This window comes from Ochotona curzoniae, unplaced genomic scaffold, assembly GCF_017591425.1.
Source record: "Ochotona curzoniae isolate NIBS_2020 unplaced genomic scaffold, NIBS_Ocur_1.0 contig_584, whole genome shotgun sequence".
Taxonomy (NCBI): domain Eukaryota; kingdom Metazoa; phylum Chordata; class Mammalia; order Lagomorpha; family Ochotonidae; genus Ochotona; species Ochotona curzoniae.
This window is the reverse complement of record NW_024466480.1, coordinates 554,502-568,598: the sequence shown is the minus strand read 5'-3', so window position 1 is coordinate 568,598 and position 14,097 is coordinate 554,502. Positions and strand designations below refer to the sequence as shown.

The 14,097-nt window shown below is 50.2% G+C and overlaps 1 protein-coding gene and 1 pseudogene across 2 annotated transcripts; both read right to left on the bottom strand.

Annotated features, from left to right (window-relative positions):
• Positions 1-1,932, bottom strand: part of LOC121162893 — a 25,304-nt pseudogene extending 23,372 nt beyond the window's left edge.
• On the bottom strand, positions 1,339-14,097 carry ZNF558 (zinc finger protein 558). 2 transcript variants are annotated; one of them, XM_040990090.1, is made up of 9 exons: positions 14,030-14,097; positions 13,393-13,468; positions 10,364-10,647; positions 9,525-9,600; positions 8,750-8,814; positions 8,102-8,228; positions 4,558-4,653; positions 4,130-4,212; positions 1,339-3,578 (listed from the first exon to the last, which is right to left on the bottom strand). In XM_040990090.1, the coding sequence occupies exons 3-9, from the start codon at positions 10,484-10,486 to the stop codon at positions 2,796-2,798; spliced, it is 1,353 nt and encodes a 450-aa protein (XP_040846024.1). In that variant the 5' UTR covers positions 10,487-10,647; positions 13,393-13,468; positions 14,030-14,097; the 3' UTR covers positions 1,339-2,795. The 2 variants fall into 2 exon arrangements, with proteins under 2 accessions (XP_040846024.1, XP_040846025.1); XM_040990091.1 differs by having other exon boundaries at positions 1,339-3,609; positions 4,149-4,212.

Sequence of the window (14,097 nt, the reverse complement as noted above, 5' to 3'; positions counted from 1 at the left end):
TCACTGACTGACCTACTCCTTAGGACTAGCAGCGTGCAACAACACCTGGGTTAGCTTCAGGAAAACCCTGGAAAAAGTTATTTTCAATACTGTTCATGGACAACTGGAATAACCTCTCTTTCTTTCTTTAAATAAATGAGCAAGGGAGAGTGAATCATAGTGAACAGACTTACAGTATCTGCCATGTTAGAACAGGAAGAACAAAAAAGAAGTTCATAGAATTTGGGAAAAATACCCCCAAATCAAAAGCATTCAGGAGTTATTCCAAAATAGCTTTAAAAAAAAAAGAGAGAGAGAGAATCACAACAGGTTGTTAAAATCATGAATTGAAATGGAGGTTAATTTCAGGCAGTAGTTATAGCCATGCGTGGAAAGCAAAGGCAGAATGAATGAACCAGAGTTCCACGCTGCAGATGAGAGGGACAAAGCAATCCGACACTGCTACATCCAGGGGCTTCAGTCCCTGCGATAATCACCTTACAGCTACTTGAGGAAGAATTGAGGGGGAGGTACCCTAACACTGCCTGCATCCCTAGGATTTTCCATGAGCATGCGTACTCACACCTACAACACAAAGCGGATTAAGAATTTATCCGAAATGAATATACTCACTGGATTTTCCTCCAGAAAAGGATCTTCCTGTTTTTACCGTTAAGAGGCATCACTGAATAGGCCGGCTCTAGTTCTTGATTTTCACAAGTTTCTTGGTAGTTTCTTTCTTTGCACAGGAGTCTCACCAAATATGGGGCTACTGATGACCCCCAACAGCAAATCTCGGCTAAAAATTCCATTACGCTGGACCTAACTTATAAGACATGAACAGGCGTGAAAGATGGAAGACCATCCAGTGGTGTGCGTCCGTAGCGACTTGGTTATAGCCACACTAAATCTACCAAAACTTGGCTTATAGCAGTAGGTACAAGTTTTAGCATTTGTGCCCTAAGATCTTGATCCCCCCAAATCTACTTGCTAAACCGATGTCAGGGGCCTGTTTGATTTCTCCATCTTATAGGAAAATGTTGACTACCTTCTACTTTGGGGTATGGACCCCCCTCCCCCCAAAAAAATGATTTGGGCCTCTGTATCTGCAGTTGGTAATTAGCAGATTTTTTTTTGAAAAAGTTGTGATTTAGGAATGTTCCAATCATAAAAAGGTACATCACATATACACTTTAACCCAGCGTGCCCTTATCATACTGAATGAAAATCTGTGTGTGTCAATGACTGAGGTGGACTGGCTCATGCCAAAGAAGCAACAGGGAGGCTGGGAATTCCTTTTTTGCTCAATTGGGTACAATTCTATTCTTTGCGTGGTGTCCTTTTGTGGGGGGTATATGAGTGTACGAACACACATTTATTTGTGTTAACCCTACTTCTTGGGAGTTTTTCCTCTTGGTTTAGTCCTTCATCCCTGGCCAATTTTTTCACCAAGTTCTCTCTCTGGCAATTACCAGCAACACTGAAGGCAAGGAGCAGGTAGGTTCCTGGCAACGTCCTGGGCCATTTCTCTTGTGAAGAGTTAGAATTCTGTACATATCATTACCGTAGGGTTGTTTCTGTCACACAGCATCTGTGGATGAGGGTCCTTCTTGCACCATACCCTGTGAGTCACGACTCCCCTTGCCACAGCACTGCGTGTCACTATCAATACATTGAATCTACAACACTTACCAGGGCCAGCCATGTTATTTAAACACGTGTCTATACATACATTCTGCTTTTAAAACACATTCTTCAAAAAGTAACAACAAAAACAAGTAGATACCTGCTTTTTAAAAAGACTCTTAAAAAAAAAAGTTAAAAGACAATCATCTGAGGCTTTCCCATATTCAACGCAGTGAGATGACCCCAGCACCTTTTCGCTCACTCAAGGGACCGTTTGTGCTGTAGGTTTTCCGTGCGTCTCATGAGCGCGATTTCCCACGTCTGCATTCTGCCAATGTTCTCAGGGATTTCTTTCTCTTAGTGTCAACTGTCACGTGACTCCTCTGGAAGACACCGTTATCGCCTCATTTATAGATACTCTACTCCTCCGGCTTTTCCCCAGGACACAACCTTTGGGCGCCACGGTGTGAGAGGAAAGCTCTGACGTGCATGTCATACTGCTAAGGCTCCCCTGGCAGAGCGGATCGAATAGGGCAGCTATGGAAGACTCTATCCCATTCCTCAAACAGTGAGGCTGAGCTGAAAGCTCTTCTCCGTCGGTTTCACAGCAGGTTCCCCTCACTAGTTCTCAAATGATGTTCACCCCTCAGTGTTTTTGCCCTGAGTAGTTGCTGTCTCGGGACGAAACAACGAACACGCAGGTGGAATCGTGACTGTCGGTGGCTGGACCATGGGAGACTCTCTGACTTTCACACACACGTTCTCTTGGCTCACTCTGGGAGGAACTTGCCATCACGCAAGTCAATCAGCTCTACTGAGGCCGACACGAGGAGGCATGGAAGGTCTTCTGTAGAGAACCAGCTCCGATTGTGTTGGGCACGAGAAAAGGCTGAAGACGCTACCTTCCAGTGGATCCCTTCGGCAACGAAACCTTCAGTTGACTGCAGTTCTGGCTCACACCTTGAGGCCAACTTCACGGTTGTGGACTCAGAGCCAGAACTCTAGGCCCAAGCTGTTCCCGAATTCCCAACTTCTTGACATTCTGACACACTAAGGGGCTGATGTCACAGTTTGGGAGGGGAACTCGTTATCTGGCGGCAGGTTAACTCCCAACACCCACGAGTTCTGTCAGGTGTCTCTGAGGGGCGGGAAATCAACGGAGGGCTTCCTCGTGGACCACGCATGGCAACTCAGATCCACCTGCTGTGTATTCTCTTGTGCACAGACAGGTAAGAGTTACTGGTGAAGGATTTCCCACAGTGGTTACATTCGTAGGGTTTTTCTCCAGTGTGAGTTCTCAGGTGTTTCTTGACAGCGGAGAGATTGTTGAAGGCCTTCCCGCAGTCGCTGCACTGGTAGGGCTTCTCGCCCGTGTGTATGCGCCTGTGCACGGTGAGGGAAAAGCTACTGCTGAAAGATTTGCCGCACTCACTGCACCTGTAGGGTTTCTCTCCCGTGTGAGTTCTCACGTGCTGTGTCAGGTAGGAGCTCTTCCTAAAGGCCTTCCCGCAGTCGTGACACTCGTAAGGTTTCTCCCCCGTGTGGATGCTGTTGTGTCCGGTGAGGGAGGACCTGGTGCTAAAAGCCTTCCCGCACTGGTTACACTCATGGTGATTGTCCCCGGTGTGAATTCTCTTGTGGCTTTTGAGGTTACAACTGGTGCGGAAGACGTGGAAGCACTGGTTACACTCATAGGGTTTCTCCCCGGTGTGAATTCTCACGTGCAGTCGGAGCGACGAGGGGTCGCTGAAGGCCTTCCGGCAGTGATGGCACTGGTAGGGCTTCTCCCCATTATGGATGCGCCTGTGAATGGTGAGGTAAGATCGGCTGCTGAAGGATTTCCCGCACTGGTTGCAGCCGTAGGGTTTTTCTCCGGTATGGATTCTCTTGTGCTGAGTGAGGTTGGATTTGGTACTGAAGACCTTAAAACACTGATTGCATTCGTTGAGTTTGGCCCCTCGGTGACTTCCTTCCTGTTGATGAAGAGATTTATGGTCACTATCGCTTTCCAGTTGTTCACATATGCAAGCCTGTTCCAAGAGTTCCCTCACCCAGGGAATTCTGTTCATCGTTATATGACGCTCTGGATACGTTCAGAGCTTACATAGGACCCCTGCCCAGTTTGAGAACATAGAGGGCAAAAATGATGGATGCTCTGTCACGGTCTCTACCATATGCCCAAACCATTTTCTGAGAAGTTTAAGGCCAATCTGTTTGGGAACAGTCGATATCCAAGCTACATTTAAGGAACGATTTACCAGTGGGAACTGTCAGCGAACAAATCTAGAACTAAAAAAAAAAAAAAAAAAGAAAAGAAACAAAAAATGGAAAAAAAACCCCATAAAACAAAACAACAACAACAACAACAAAAAAAACAAATCTGGAGCTAACTTACAGTCACAAATTTGAAGCTCCCCAAAGTTTCACAGTACCTGTTCCAGGATACCACGTTCTCAAGTGCACAGGACACTTTATTTGTATTTTCCTACTGTGGAAAAGCAGGAACAGTTCATGCTGGTCTTACCATGTGGGCACCTTTGGATTGTTCTTTTTCAAAGCCATGCTTCCGAGGAGCTAAACACTTGGCTTTCAAAGCAGGCTCTGGATCTGGAATCAATGGGAAAAAAAAAAAATTGAGGTGGCCTATGATGCGAAAGCTGAATATACACGCAATGGCAGATTCTGAGCGATGCTGGTTTTTGGAGGAAGTCTGCAATGAAAGCAACAGGGCTATGGAAATTTTAGGTATTAATTTTCAGAAGAAAGGATTCTAGAAACACATTGATTGTAGGGGTTGTCAACAGGAGGAATGATCAGCAACGCACATGAACAATAAAACGGATTTAATTGCCCTTGGAGCCAAAGTAAAGTACGGGACAGGAAAGGGAGGCACTACAACGGACAGTAACTAATGCAGTTCACTAATTCCTCACACAGGTACCGGGCGCTCACCTGGACGAGGGCTGGGGAGGATTCTTCTCTCCTCTGTCTTGACCCTGTCTTCCTGCTCCAGTTGGGTTATCAGTTTGGGCTTAGCAACACGACATCCTAGTTACGGAGAAAAAAAAAAACCACTCGTGAGGCAGGGACACTGGGAGGGTGATGAGCTGACGCAAAAAAAGTGGAACTCAGGAGCAGTAAAAACAAAAATCATTATGCATAAACTCTAATGAATCACTTAGCGCTCCTAAGAAACAAAATAGCAAGCATCCTCCATTCAATATTTGGGGTGGCAGGGTGGAAATAGTACCTGAAACCCGCACGCGTGGGCAGTTCCAAACCTTTTAACTACGGAGGATACTAAGAGAGGGCAAGAAACAGGCATTTAGTGCTTAAGGACAACACTCTTAAGGGTTGGATGCCTGCCTGTGTCATCCGCCACTGAATTCTGACATCCTTATCCACACCTCAGACACTGAGATGCTTAAGAAAAACTTGCAACGAGTGGGACAAACTGCCCTACACAAATAAAGGAGGGAGGTGAGGGCGGGACGGGAAGGTGGGCGTGTGGTGCAGTGGTTAGGACACTGCCTGGGCTGTCCAGGTCCTGTACTAGAGTGCCTGCCATTGGGTCCTGCCTCAGCTTCAGCTCCAGCTTCGTCCCATATCCTGAGAGGCAGCAGGTGATGGCTCAAGAATTCTGGAACCTTCCACATGGAGAATCTGGACAGCTTCCAGCTCCCAGCTTCCACCTGGCCCAGCTCCAGCTGCTGGGGGTGTTTGGAGTATAAACCAGTGAACAGGGAACAGCATTCTGTCACATTCTCTCTCTCTCTATCACATACACACACACACATTCTCTCTCTCTCTCTCTCTCCCTTTAGTCTCTCTGCCTTGTGAATGTCATTAATGCATCTAACTTAGGCTGAAACAAAAGGAAAACAGAGTATAATGTGAATTCACATAAATAAAAAGGCAAACACCAATAAGATCAATACAGAAATAAATCTAGAAGTCAAACACAAAATACTTTTGGTTTACAAACTCTTCACTTTCGTACAGAATTTCAACGCAAACTCTTCAAGCACGAATTTGATAACACACATAGAAAGGAAACAGCAAGCAGGTAGAATAACAAATAATAGGTCTGCAGAAATAAGTCACTTATTAGCTATTAAATAAAAACTTTAGGGCCCGGCGGCGTGGCCTAGAGGCTAAACTCCTCGCCTTGAACGTGCCGGGATCCCATATGGGCGCCGGTTCTAATCCTAGCTGCTCCACTTCCCATCCAGCTCCCTGCTTGTGGCCTGGGAAAATAGCAGAGGACAGCCCAAAATTTGGGACCCTGCACCCGTGTGGGAGACCCGGAAGAAGTTCCTGGCTCCTGGCACCGGATCGGCATAGCATCGGCCATTGCGCTGACTTGGGGAGTGAATCATCAGATGGAAGATCTTCCTCTCTGTCTCTCCTCCTCTCTGTATATCTGTATATTCCTTTCTGTATATTTATTTAATAAATACATAAATCTTTAAAATAAATAAATAAATTAATTAATCAATTAATTAATTAAAAAATTTTAAAAACGAACAAATGAAAACATTAAACTCTCCAACTAAAATGCAGAGAAGCACTTCAAAATGGACTTAGGACAGTTTATGAAGGACCCTACCGCTGCAACACAGGGGAAAATCAGTATGGGGGAGGACAACGGGAGAGGGAAGAAGGGGCATCCCAGGGCCTAGGAAACTGCATTATAAAATCAGATTTTCAAAACGTTCAAATGTAGAGCAATCTAAAACAAACAAAAAACTCAATCTTCAGCGACCTCTTAGAGACTTCTTTCACACGCAAATACTCTAACGTTCAAAGGGACAGAACAGAAAAAAACTAAAGATTGTGTGGCTATACCAGTACAAGCCTAAAGGGATCTTAAGGTTAAAAACTGAAACACAGGACCCGGCGCGGTGGCGCAAGTGGTTAAGGCCCTCGCCTTGCACACCCGGGATCCCATATGGGTGCTGGTTCTAATCCCGGCAGCCCCGCTTCCCTTCCAGCTTCCTGCCTGTGGCCTGGGAAAGCAGTGGAGGACGGCCCAAAGTTTTGGGACCCTGCACCCATGTGGGAGACCCAGAAGAGGCTCCTGGCTTCGGATTGGCATAGCATCGGCCGTTGCGCTCACTTGGGGAGTGAATCATCGGACGGAAGATCTTCCTCTCTGTATATCCTCATTTCCAATGGAAAAAATAATAAAAATAAATCTTTAAAAAAAAAAAAAACAACTGAAACACCACACACAGACATCTGCATCGATGGCCGATTCATCAAGAAAACCCAGTAAGGAGGCACTTTGGTTGGTAAGAGCCGTTTGGGAGGTCCACAGCCCACATGACAGTGCCCGACTCAAGTGCTAGCTGCGTTGCTTTTTTTTAAAGATTTATTTTATTTTTATTGGAAAGTCAGATATACAGCATTCTATCTCTAGGTAGATCTCAAGAGGATAGCTGTTTAAAAAAAAAAGTGTACATAAATATTTCTAGCCATATTAGTCATAACTGTCAGAGTCATAACAGTGCAGAGAGAAACGGATACTTCCAGGGCCTGGTCTCCCCAAGGGTTAACTCCACAGCCTAGCTTCTCTCTCAAGGGGTAACAGGATGGGCAATCTTGACCTGATACCTTTAGCCCCTGGCTTAACTGCAAATTCCTGCTTCCCTGCATCCCGGTTGTCAAGACGCCCCCAGGGGATCTTAGGAGCTGCTTGAACATTGGGAGGAACTAGGCAGAGTATAAAAAGGCAGGCGGGGATTCAATAAACGGCATTCTCTTTACAAGAATGACCCAGTGCGTGTTGTCTTCTTTTCAACCCTAGTTCCTCCGCTCGACTTGGGGTACGTGGTGACGCGGGCATTGCTGACAGGTACTAACTGTTTCAGGGGTTGTCTTAGTCTGACTGCTGATACCTTAGCCAGTTACCTGAGGCTGGGGGCTTTCCAAGGAAAGGTGTGTGTCTCGGCTCACAACAGTTGGTGCTGGGAAACTCCCAGAGCAAAGCAACAGTGTCCATCAGGGTCCCTAGCTGTGCCAAATGCGGCAGAGAAGCAACTAGGAAAGCACATGTCAGCCTCCCATCCTGATAACCCACCCTCTTGAGAATTAATCGTAGTCCATCAGACCTGACACACTGCTATGAAATGGCTCTCAATTGCTCCAGTACGTCCAAAAAACACTTAATCATCTCTCTCTGGCTCTCCCTCTTCGAAGTACCCACCACATCGTACCGCTGCACTGGGACATAATTCCAAAATGCTTCCAGGCCATTAACCTTAGGGAGAAAATAAAACTAACTCAAGCCATAGCAGGGGATAACAAAACGGCCTGAGATGACAGTGCTGATGGAAAAGCCATTGAATATGCACACATTTTATGTCGTTAAGATGGCGACTTCGATGCTCTGTGAATTCTACTTCAATTCAGAAACAAACAAGGAAAAGAGACAGAGAGCGCGCAGCATGTTACCCCGGTGTGGGGTCAATGCGGGAAGTGACACAGTGCTTACCCAGTGAGGCCAGGTTTCGGCAGTTCTCCAGCGTCACGTCTCGGTACAGCGTTCTCTGTGAAGGGTCCAGCAAGGCCCACTCCTCCTGGTTGAACTCCACAGCTACATCGTCAAAGGTCACCAGATCCTAAACCATCGCAAAGCATGTGACTTGGCTTCGGGTCGCAGCCAGCAGCACGGACAGGAAGAGAGTGGAGGAGGACTGAAGGCAAAAGGGATGGGCAAGGGGCCCACCCACCGCTCAAGATGTGAGGGTTCCTCCTATTGGCTTTTGGGGTTCAACCCTCAACTCTTTTATCACCTATGCCCCTCAGGTCCACCTGCCAAGGTCCTGGGAATGCTACATAGAGATTTGCTTTCTTTAACTTACGACTGAGTTCCTGCAATTTCATTGCCCTCAGTCCCATGGTTATACAAAGACCTGGAAAGTTTCAGAAGTTGGATAAAGTGAACTAATAATCTCATCAGGTCCACGAGAAACTGTGTGAGTTTAGGACACGGTGACGTCTTTACTTGGCTTCCCTCAAACTCTTGGCTGCATGTGAAGTGCGTAGGGATGCTGGAGGGGGGGCTATCGTGTCGTAACTGGTATCAGGGTACCCTGACAGTAGATGAGAGAGTGGAAGAAGGATCAGCTATCTGACTCACCTGTAACCAGCTGGTCAGGGATTCCTTAGCCAGTGTCACCTCTGTGCAACCTGTTTGCTGAGAGACTGGAAGAAACACAAAGCACCAAGCTACAGCAGGAGACATGTGGCCAGCAAGCCCAGCTGCCCTGGCTTCCCTCACCCACAGTCCTGGACACACCTTCCCCAAATCTGGGATTGGTCACATCCCGACACCCACACAGACACGCCGCTGAGCACCCCACTAGCACAAACCTGTACTCCTATTCCCACGGACACCCCCAATCACTCCACACACTCAACCCTATACCTCTACACTAGACAGAAACCCCCTTATCACCATGCACAGCATCCCAAGGCCTACAGAAACATCTCCTGAACACCCCACATACCTCAACCCCATACCGCAGTGCCCACGCAGACACCCCCCGAGTGCCTGGCACAGCTCAATCCTGTACCCTAAGGAGCCAGAGCACAGCGCCCTGTCTCACCCAGGTCAGAAAACAGGACTCCAGAAGGAGACCACTTCCATCTCGGAGACAAAAATCGGGGTGCAGATGGCACCTCTATTCTTACCGTGTAGGCAGGAAAAACTAAACACGTGATTCCAAAGTACGTAGTGTGGGGGGCCACATCCACTGACAGCCGAGCCCAGAGCTGTCCGGCAGACACCCCAGTGTCCTTGACGCCCTAGGGACTCCACCCCAATCTCACCCGCTCCACCTAGCCCTCGGGGGCCTCCTGCTCTGTGCCCAGAGAACCTGACCTCTGAGGGCTGCCAGGGCCCAGAGACTCACTGCAAGTGGGGGGCAGGACCACAGCTGCCATGCTCAGCACGAGGCCGGTGGGGGCACCAGGAGCTTGTCTTCTCACCTACCCAGGGAAGAAACAGAACAAAGGGTCTTGATGGTTTCTCCTGGTTGCCAAGGCGTAGCCCTCATGCTAGACTCTACCACGCATGCTCTGCCTGTAACCTTGGGCCAGCATCCTGCTTGGCAGGTGAGACGGGCAGAGAAGACACATGGGAGGCCCACGGTACCCCGATTCCAGCCCCTCTGACACCTCCTGGCTTCTCTGTCCCAGCTGGGTCCCCTACATGCCCCCTGGCAACCCTGGCTCCTGTCCCCCTTGGATTTCCTTCCTCCTGCGAGGCCTATCTCGGCTGGGTGACAGCAGAGACCCTATGACGGCTCCTCTGTGCCCTCAGTGCCAACATGTCCACGGAACCTGTCGTGCCCTGTCATCATCCCCTGGTACTGTTCCTCCTCCTCCTCACTGCACATTAACCTGGGGCCAGATACCGACGCCTCTTATTTTGACAGATGTCCTCACCCTACCCCCCAACCTTCAGTCTAGGATTGCAAGCCCCTTCTGCCCCGTGGTTCCTTTTGGATATAGCAGTCAGCAAATGGGCTCCCACTCCAGACATGCATGCAAGGACATCAATGAGAAAGGAAGTTCTTGACCTTGCCGGACCATCAATCCTACGAGTCAACGTGGCTTCCCACTTTCACTTTGGCATCGCCTCCTTCCTCTGTGGGAATCAGCATCCTAGAACAGCCCTCCATGATCTAACGCTTCCCAGCGCTCACAACGAACCGACCAAGGCTGTGTCCCGGAAGACGGTGGCTCCCACCTTGGTCTCCTTGGTGCTTGCTCCAGGGGGACCCCACTGCTGTGTGGCCAAGGCACCCAGGAGCTCCGTGGAGAGGCCTAGGCAGAGAGGCATTGAGGTCTCTTGCCAGCAGCTGGAGCCCATGCATCAGCCATGCCTGGGAGGCCGGTAGAGGCGAAGCGTTGAGCGGCAGTCGGGGCCTGTTGACAATGTGGTTCAGCACACAGCGTCCTGTAGCCTCTTCAGAGTCCCAGGACAGAACCTTCCAGGCCAGCCGCCGCGCCCGAGTTCCTGAACCACAAACACTGTAACAGACAACAAATGATTACTTTGCCTTGAGGGATGAGGGCAGTGATGGACACTGAATTGTGGGTCTGTCAGATGATCCTGTACCCTGCTTCTTCTCAGAGAAGAAACCTGGTCCTCAACTGCCTGCGTAGCCACCAGTACTGTCCCCTGCTCTCCGACTTCCTCCTCATCTCCCGCCTCCTGCCATCAATGAGGCACTGTCCCTCTTTCTCTGTGTGGGGACAGCTCCGTCTTGCAGACTATCCTCCTGTTCCAGGGGAGCCCTCAGTGCCCCCTAGATCTCTGCCTGTCAGCTCATTGGGCTCCAAGAAGGAGGTGGGCAAAGAGGGTGCAGGGAGGTGGATGGCTCCGGGGGGAGGGGGAGAGGGGTCCCCGTCAAGGTTACCTAGCAACCGAACTCTATTCGGGCTGGAGGCATTTGGAGTCGGTCTAGAGCTGTGGCGGCCCCAGTCCTGCCCCAGCTGTGTTGCTGCAATTGGCAGATGGTCACAGCGGATGGGCCTCCTTGGGGCCAGTGCTGCCCAGTATAACTTTGGAACGACAGCAAAAATGTTCTGCTATTCTGTTCTTGGAATCAGCCACGTGCAGCTGACCAGCACTTGAAATGTGGCTAGCGTGACGGCCACAAATCATTGGCTAGCCGTCTGTGTTTTCCCTGAACTTGTTTGGAGAACTCCAGAGAGCTGGCAGGCATCATGGGGGGTTATGTGGTCCTGAGGGTCTTCGGGATACAGAGGAGGGGGCCCTTGGAGTGGCAGCCGTGCAGGAGGGGCTGCCAGGAGCAGGTGTCTAAACTATACGAGGAACGCCCCTCTCAGCTCCAAGACTCCTCTTTTTGGGTTACATCTGTTCTCTCTGCCGTCACCACCCAGGCCAGAAAATGATAGCTTCATTCCTAAACGTCCCCCTGACATCCTCCCGTCATGTCTCTATAAGGTCTTCACTCTGAACCTTCTCAGGGCCACGTGCTCTGACCAAACTGCGTCCTCCTCCTCCTCCTCTCTTGGCTGTCCTCAGCGGGATGGCTTCTGCCGGTCCCCATCCCCTCTGTCCCCTGCTCGGCTCACACCTTTCCCCTCTGGGGTGTCTCAGCTCTGGACACTCCATCTGGTCCATTCGTGGGATATGCTGATCTCCCTCCCCGCTCTGGATGCTATCTTAGCAATCCCATGTCCCACTCCAGTCTAACCTGGCAACCTGCTAAACCCAGCCCAACCACAGCCGTACTTCACCTGTCTGTCCTTCCCGCTAGGCTGTCCTTCCCATCCCTCAGACTGGGCCGCAGGTGCCTGGCTCCCCCCATCCCTCCTGCTGTTGAGAGTATGCAGCCCTTTTCCCTGCCAGCGTATACACTCCACAGAGGCGGGCAGAGGTGTGTGTTAGCTCTGCTGGCTTCCCTGTGCATCTGGACCAGGGCCCAGCTCCTAGAGGTCAGCGGTTTAACATCCAGATCAATCTAGAACCATCCTGGCTTTGACACTCAAGGGCCCACATCTCAGCAAATCCTGTGGTCCTGACTATGCAGGATGGCTGGTCAAAAAAGGGTCACACCTATACAATTTCTGTAAGACAGTATCACGTGAATGACTCCAGTAAGAATCACCATAGTGCTATTAGCAAACAGGTTTTAAGAAACAAAGTTAACTCCTCTGAGGAGGCAAGTTCTAGAACACAGCCTGTTTAGGAAGCCATCACCCATCAGCCTTGAGGTAGCAGCACCATATCCTTCCACGTGCTTTCAGTTTTTAAAATTTTATTTTGCTATTCAACATTTTTTTTTTAATTGGAAAAGTAAATGTACAGAGAAGGAGAGACAGAGAGAAAAAGATCTTCCATCCCATTTCTCACCCCAGATGGCTGCAGCGGCCGGAGCTGAGCCGAACCGATCTGAAGCCACGAACCAAGAGCTTTCTCTGGGTCTTCCATGCAGGTGTAGAGTCCCAAGGGCTTTGGGCCATCCTCTACTGCTTTCCCAGACCACAAGCAGGGAGCTGGATGGGAAGTGGAGCAGCCGGGACTCGAACAGGTGTCCATAGAGGATCCTACACTTGCAAGGTGAGGATTTAGCCACTGAGCCATCACACGGGAACAAATGCTTTCAGACTTCACAAAGGACGCCTGAACCCTCTCAGGCGTTTCAATTCTTAAATTTCTGCTGCTATGATCAGGGGGCTTAAACCCTGTCAAGGAGGTCCCCCGAGGAGGATTCTCAGGTCTTTACAAAGCCCAGCTCCATGGGCCCAAATCTGGGGGTTGCCAAGTCCTATTCCTTCTTAGCAGGAAGTCGTACGCTATCGCACGCGTGCCTGGCACTATTTTATATAGCATGTGATAACAGGAATACAGTTTGGCCCAGGAGAAATTTGTGCTGAAATGCGATCCCCGTTAGAAGTGTAGAGCAGGGACTTTGAAAAGGTGACCATGAATGGATGACTCCTTTCGTGGGACGAATGGGTTAACAGGTTATCGTGCCAGTGGGGCTGTTAGTGAGGTCCCCTGGCATACCATCCCACCTGGTGCCCTACGCTGCCTCCTTGCCTGGGCAGGAAGGCTGGGCATCCTAAGTGGCCCTTTGACCCTGGACAAAAATCAATCTTTTTTTTCCCCCCCTTACAATTGACCTCGTCTGTGACATTGCATCACAATTGCACACTGTCTCACCCCTAGCAGCCCTTGCTCAGATGACAACCTCCCCTCCTGCCCCCCCAACACCTGTTCCAAAGCTCCCCATGGACACTCACCTGGTGGCACAGAAATTCGGGGATCCCTGAGCCCAGGTGAACTCAGGTTTCAGCACCGGTGGGAGCTGGAGGGATGCTTTTGAGGAGAAAAAAAATAATTAAAAAATGGGTTTTTTCCCCCAGTAGCGCAGTTTGCACCCCACTTGTTGGACGCTGTCAGAAACTTGGCTCCTTAAGCCAAAATGACAGCCGTGTCAAGCACCCCTGTTTCCTTCACTGTTCCTGGAGCAGCGGCGTGGAGGTGAGGAACCATCCTAGGCTGATTCCTCAAGCTGATTCCCAAGGACTCCCGGGATCTTGGGGGAGTTTCCAGCACCCAAGTTCAGCCCACAGGACAATGCTGGGGAAACAGGGGGCCGGCTGCCCCGGGCAGTGTGGGGTGTCTTGCAGAACGTCTCCGTCCTGCTGGGTGCCCCTCTTTGCCACTTGCAGACAAACCCCAAAGGGGCCCGGGGGCTCCACGCGGGGCGCAGCAGCATCGCCCCTTGCCGAGAAAGCAGAGGGATGCTCTCAACACAGCAAGCCCAGCAGAGCTTCGCGCAGGTCTGGAGGGAGGAAGCGGGGTCCCCGCGAAGGGTGACAGCGAGCCCCAACTCCCGGACCCGAACCCCACGCACCCACCCATGCATCAACTCACCCGGGTGCCCCCATCAACCCAGGCCGGAGACAGCCGGCCGACTCGCCGCCCATGGACAAACCGGTCCA

Coding starts and splice junctions, on each gene's coding strand:
- ZNF558 (XM_040990091.1), bottom strand. CDS start 10,486: ATGGGCTCCAGCTGCTGGCAAGAGACCTCAATGCCTCTCTGCCTAGGC. Junction 8,229..8,749: donor CCCTGACCAGCTGGTTACAG/GTGAGTCAGATA, acceptor GCGATGGTTTAG/GATCTGGTGACCTTTGACGA. Junction 4,654..8,101: donor CCGAAACCTGGCCTCACTGG/GTAAGCACTGTG, acceptor CTCCGTAACTAG/GATGTCGTGTTGCTAAGCCC.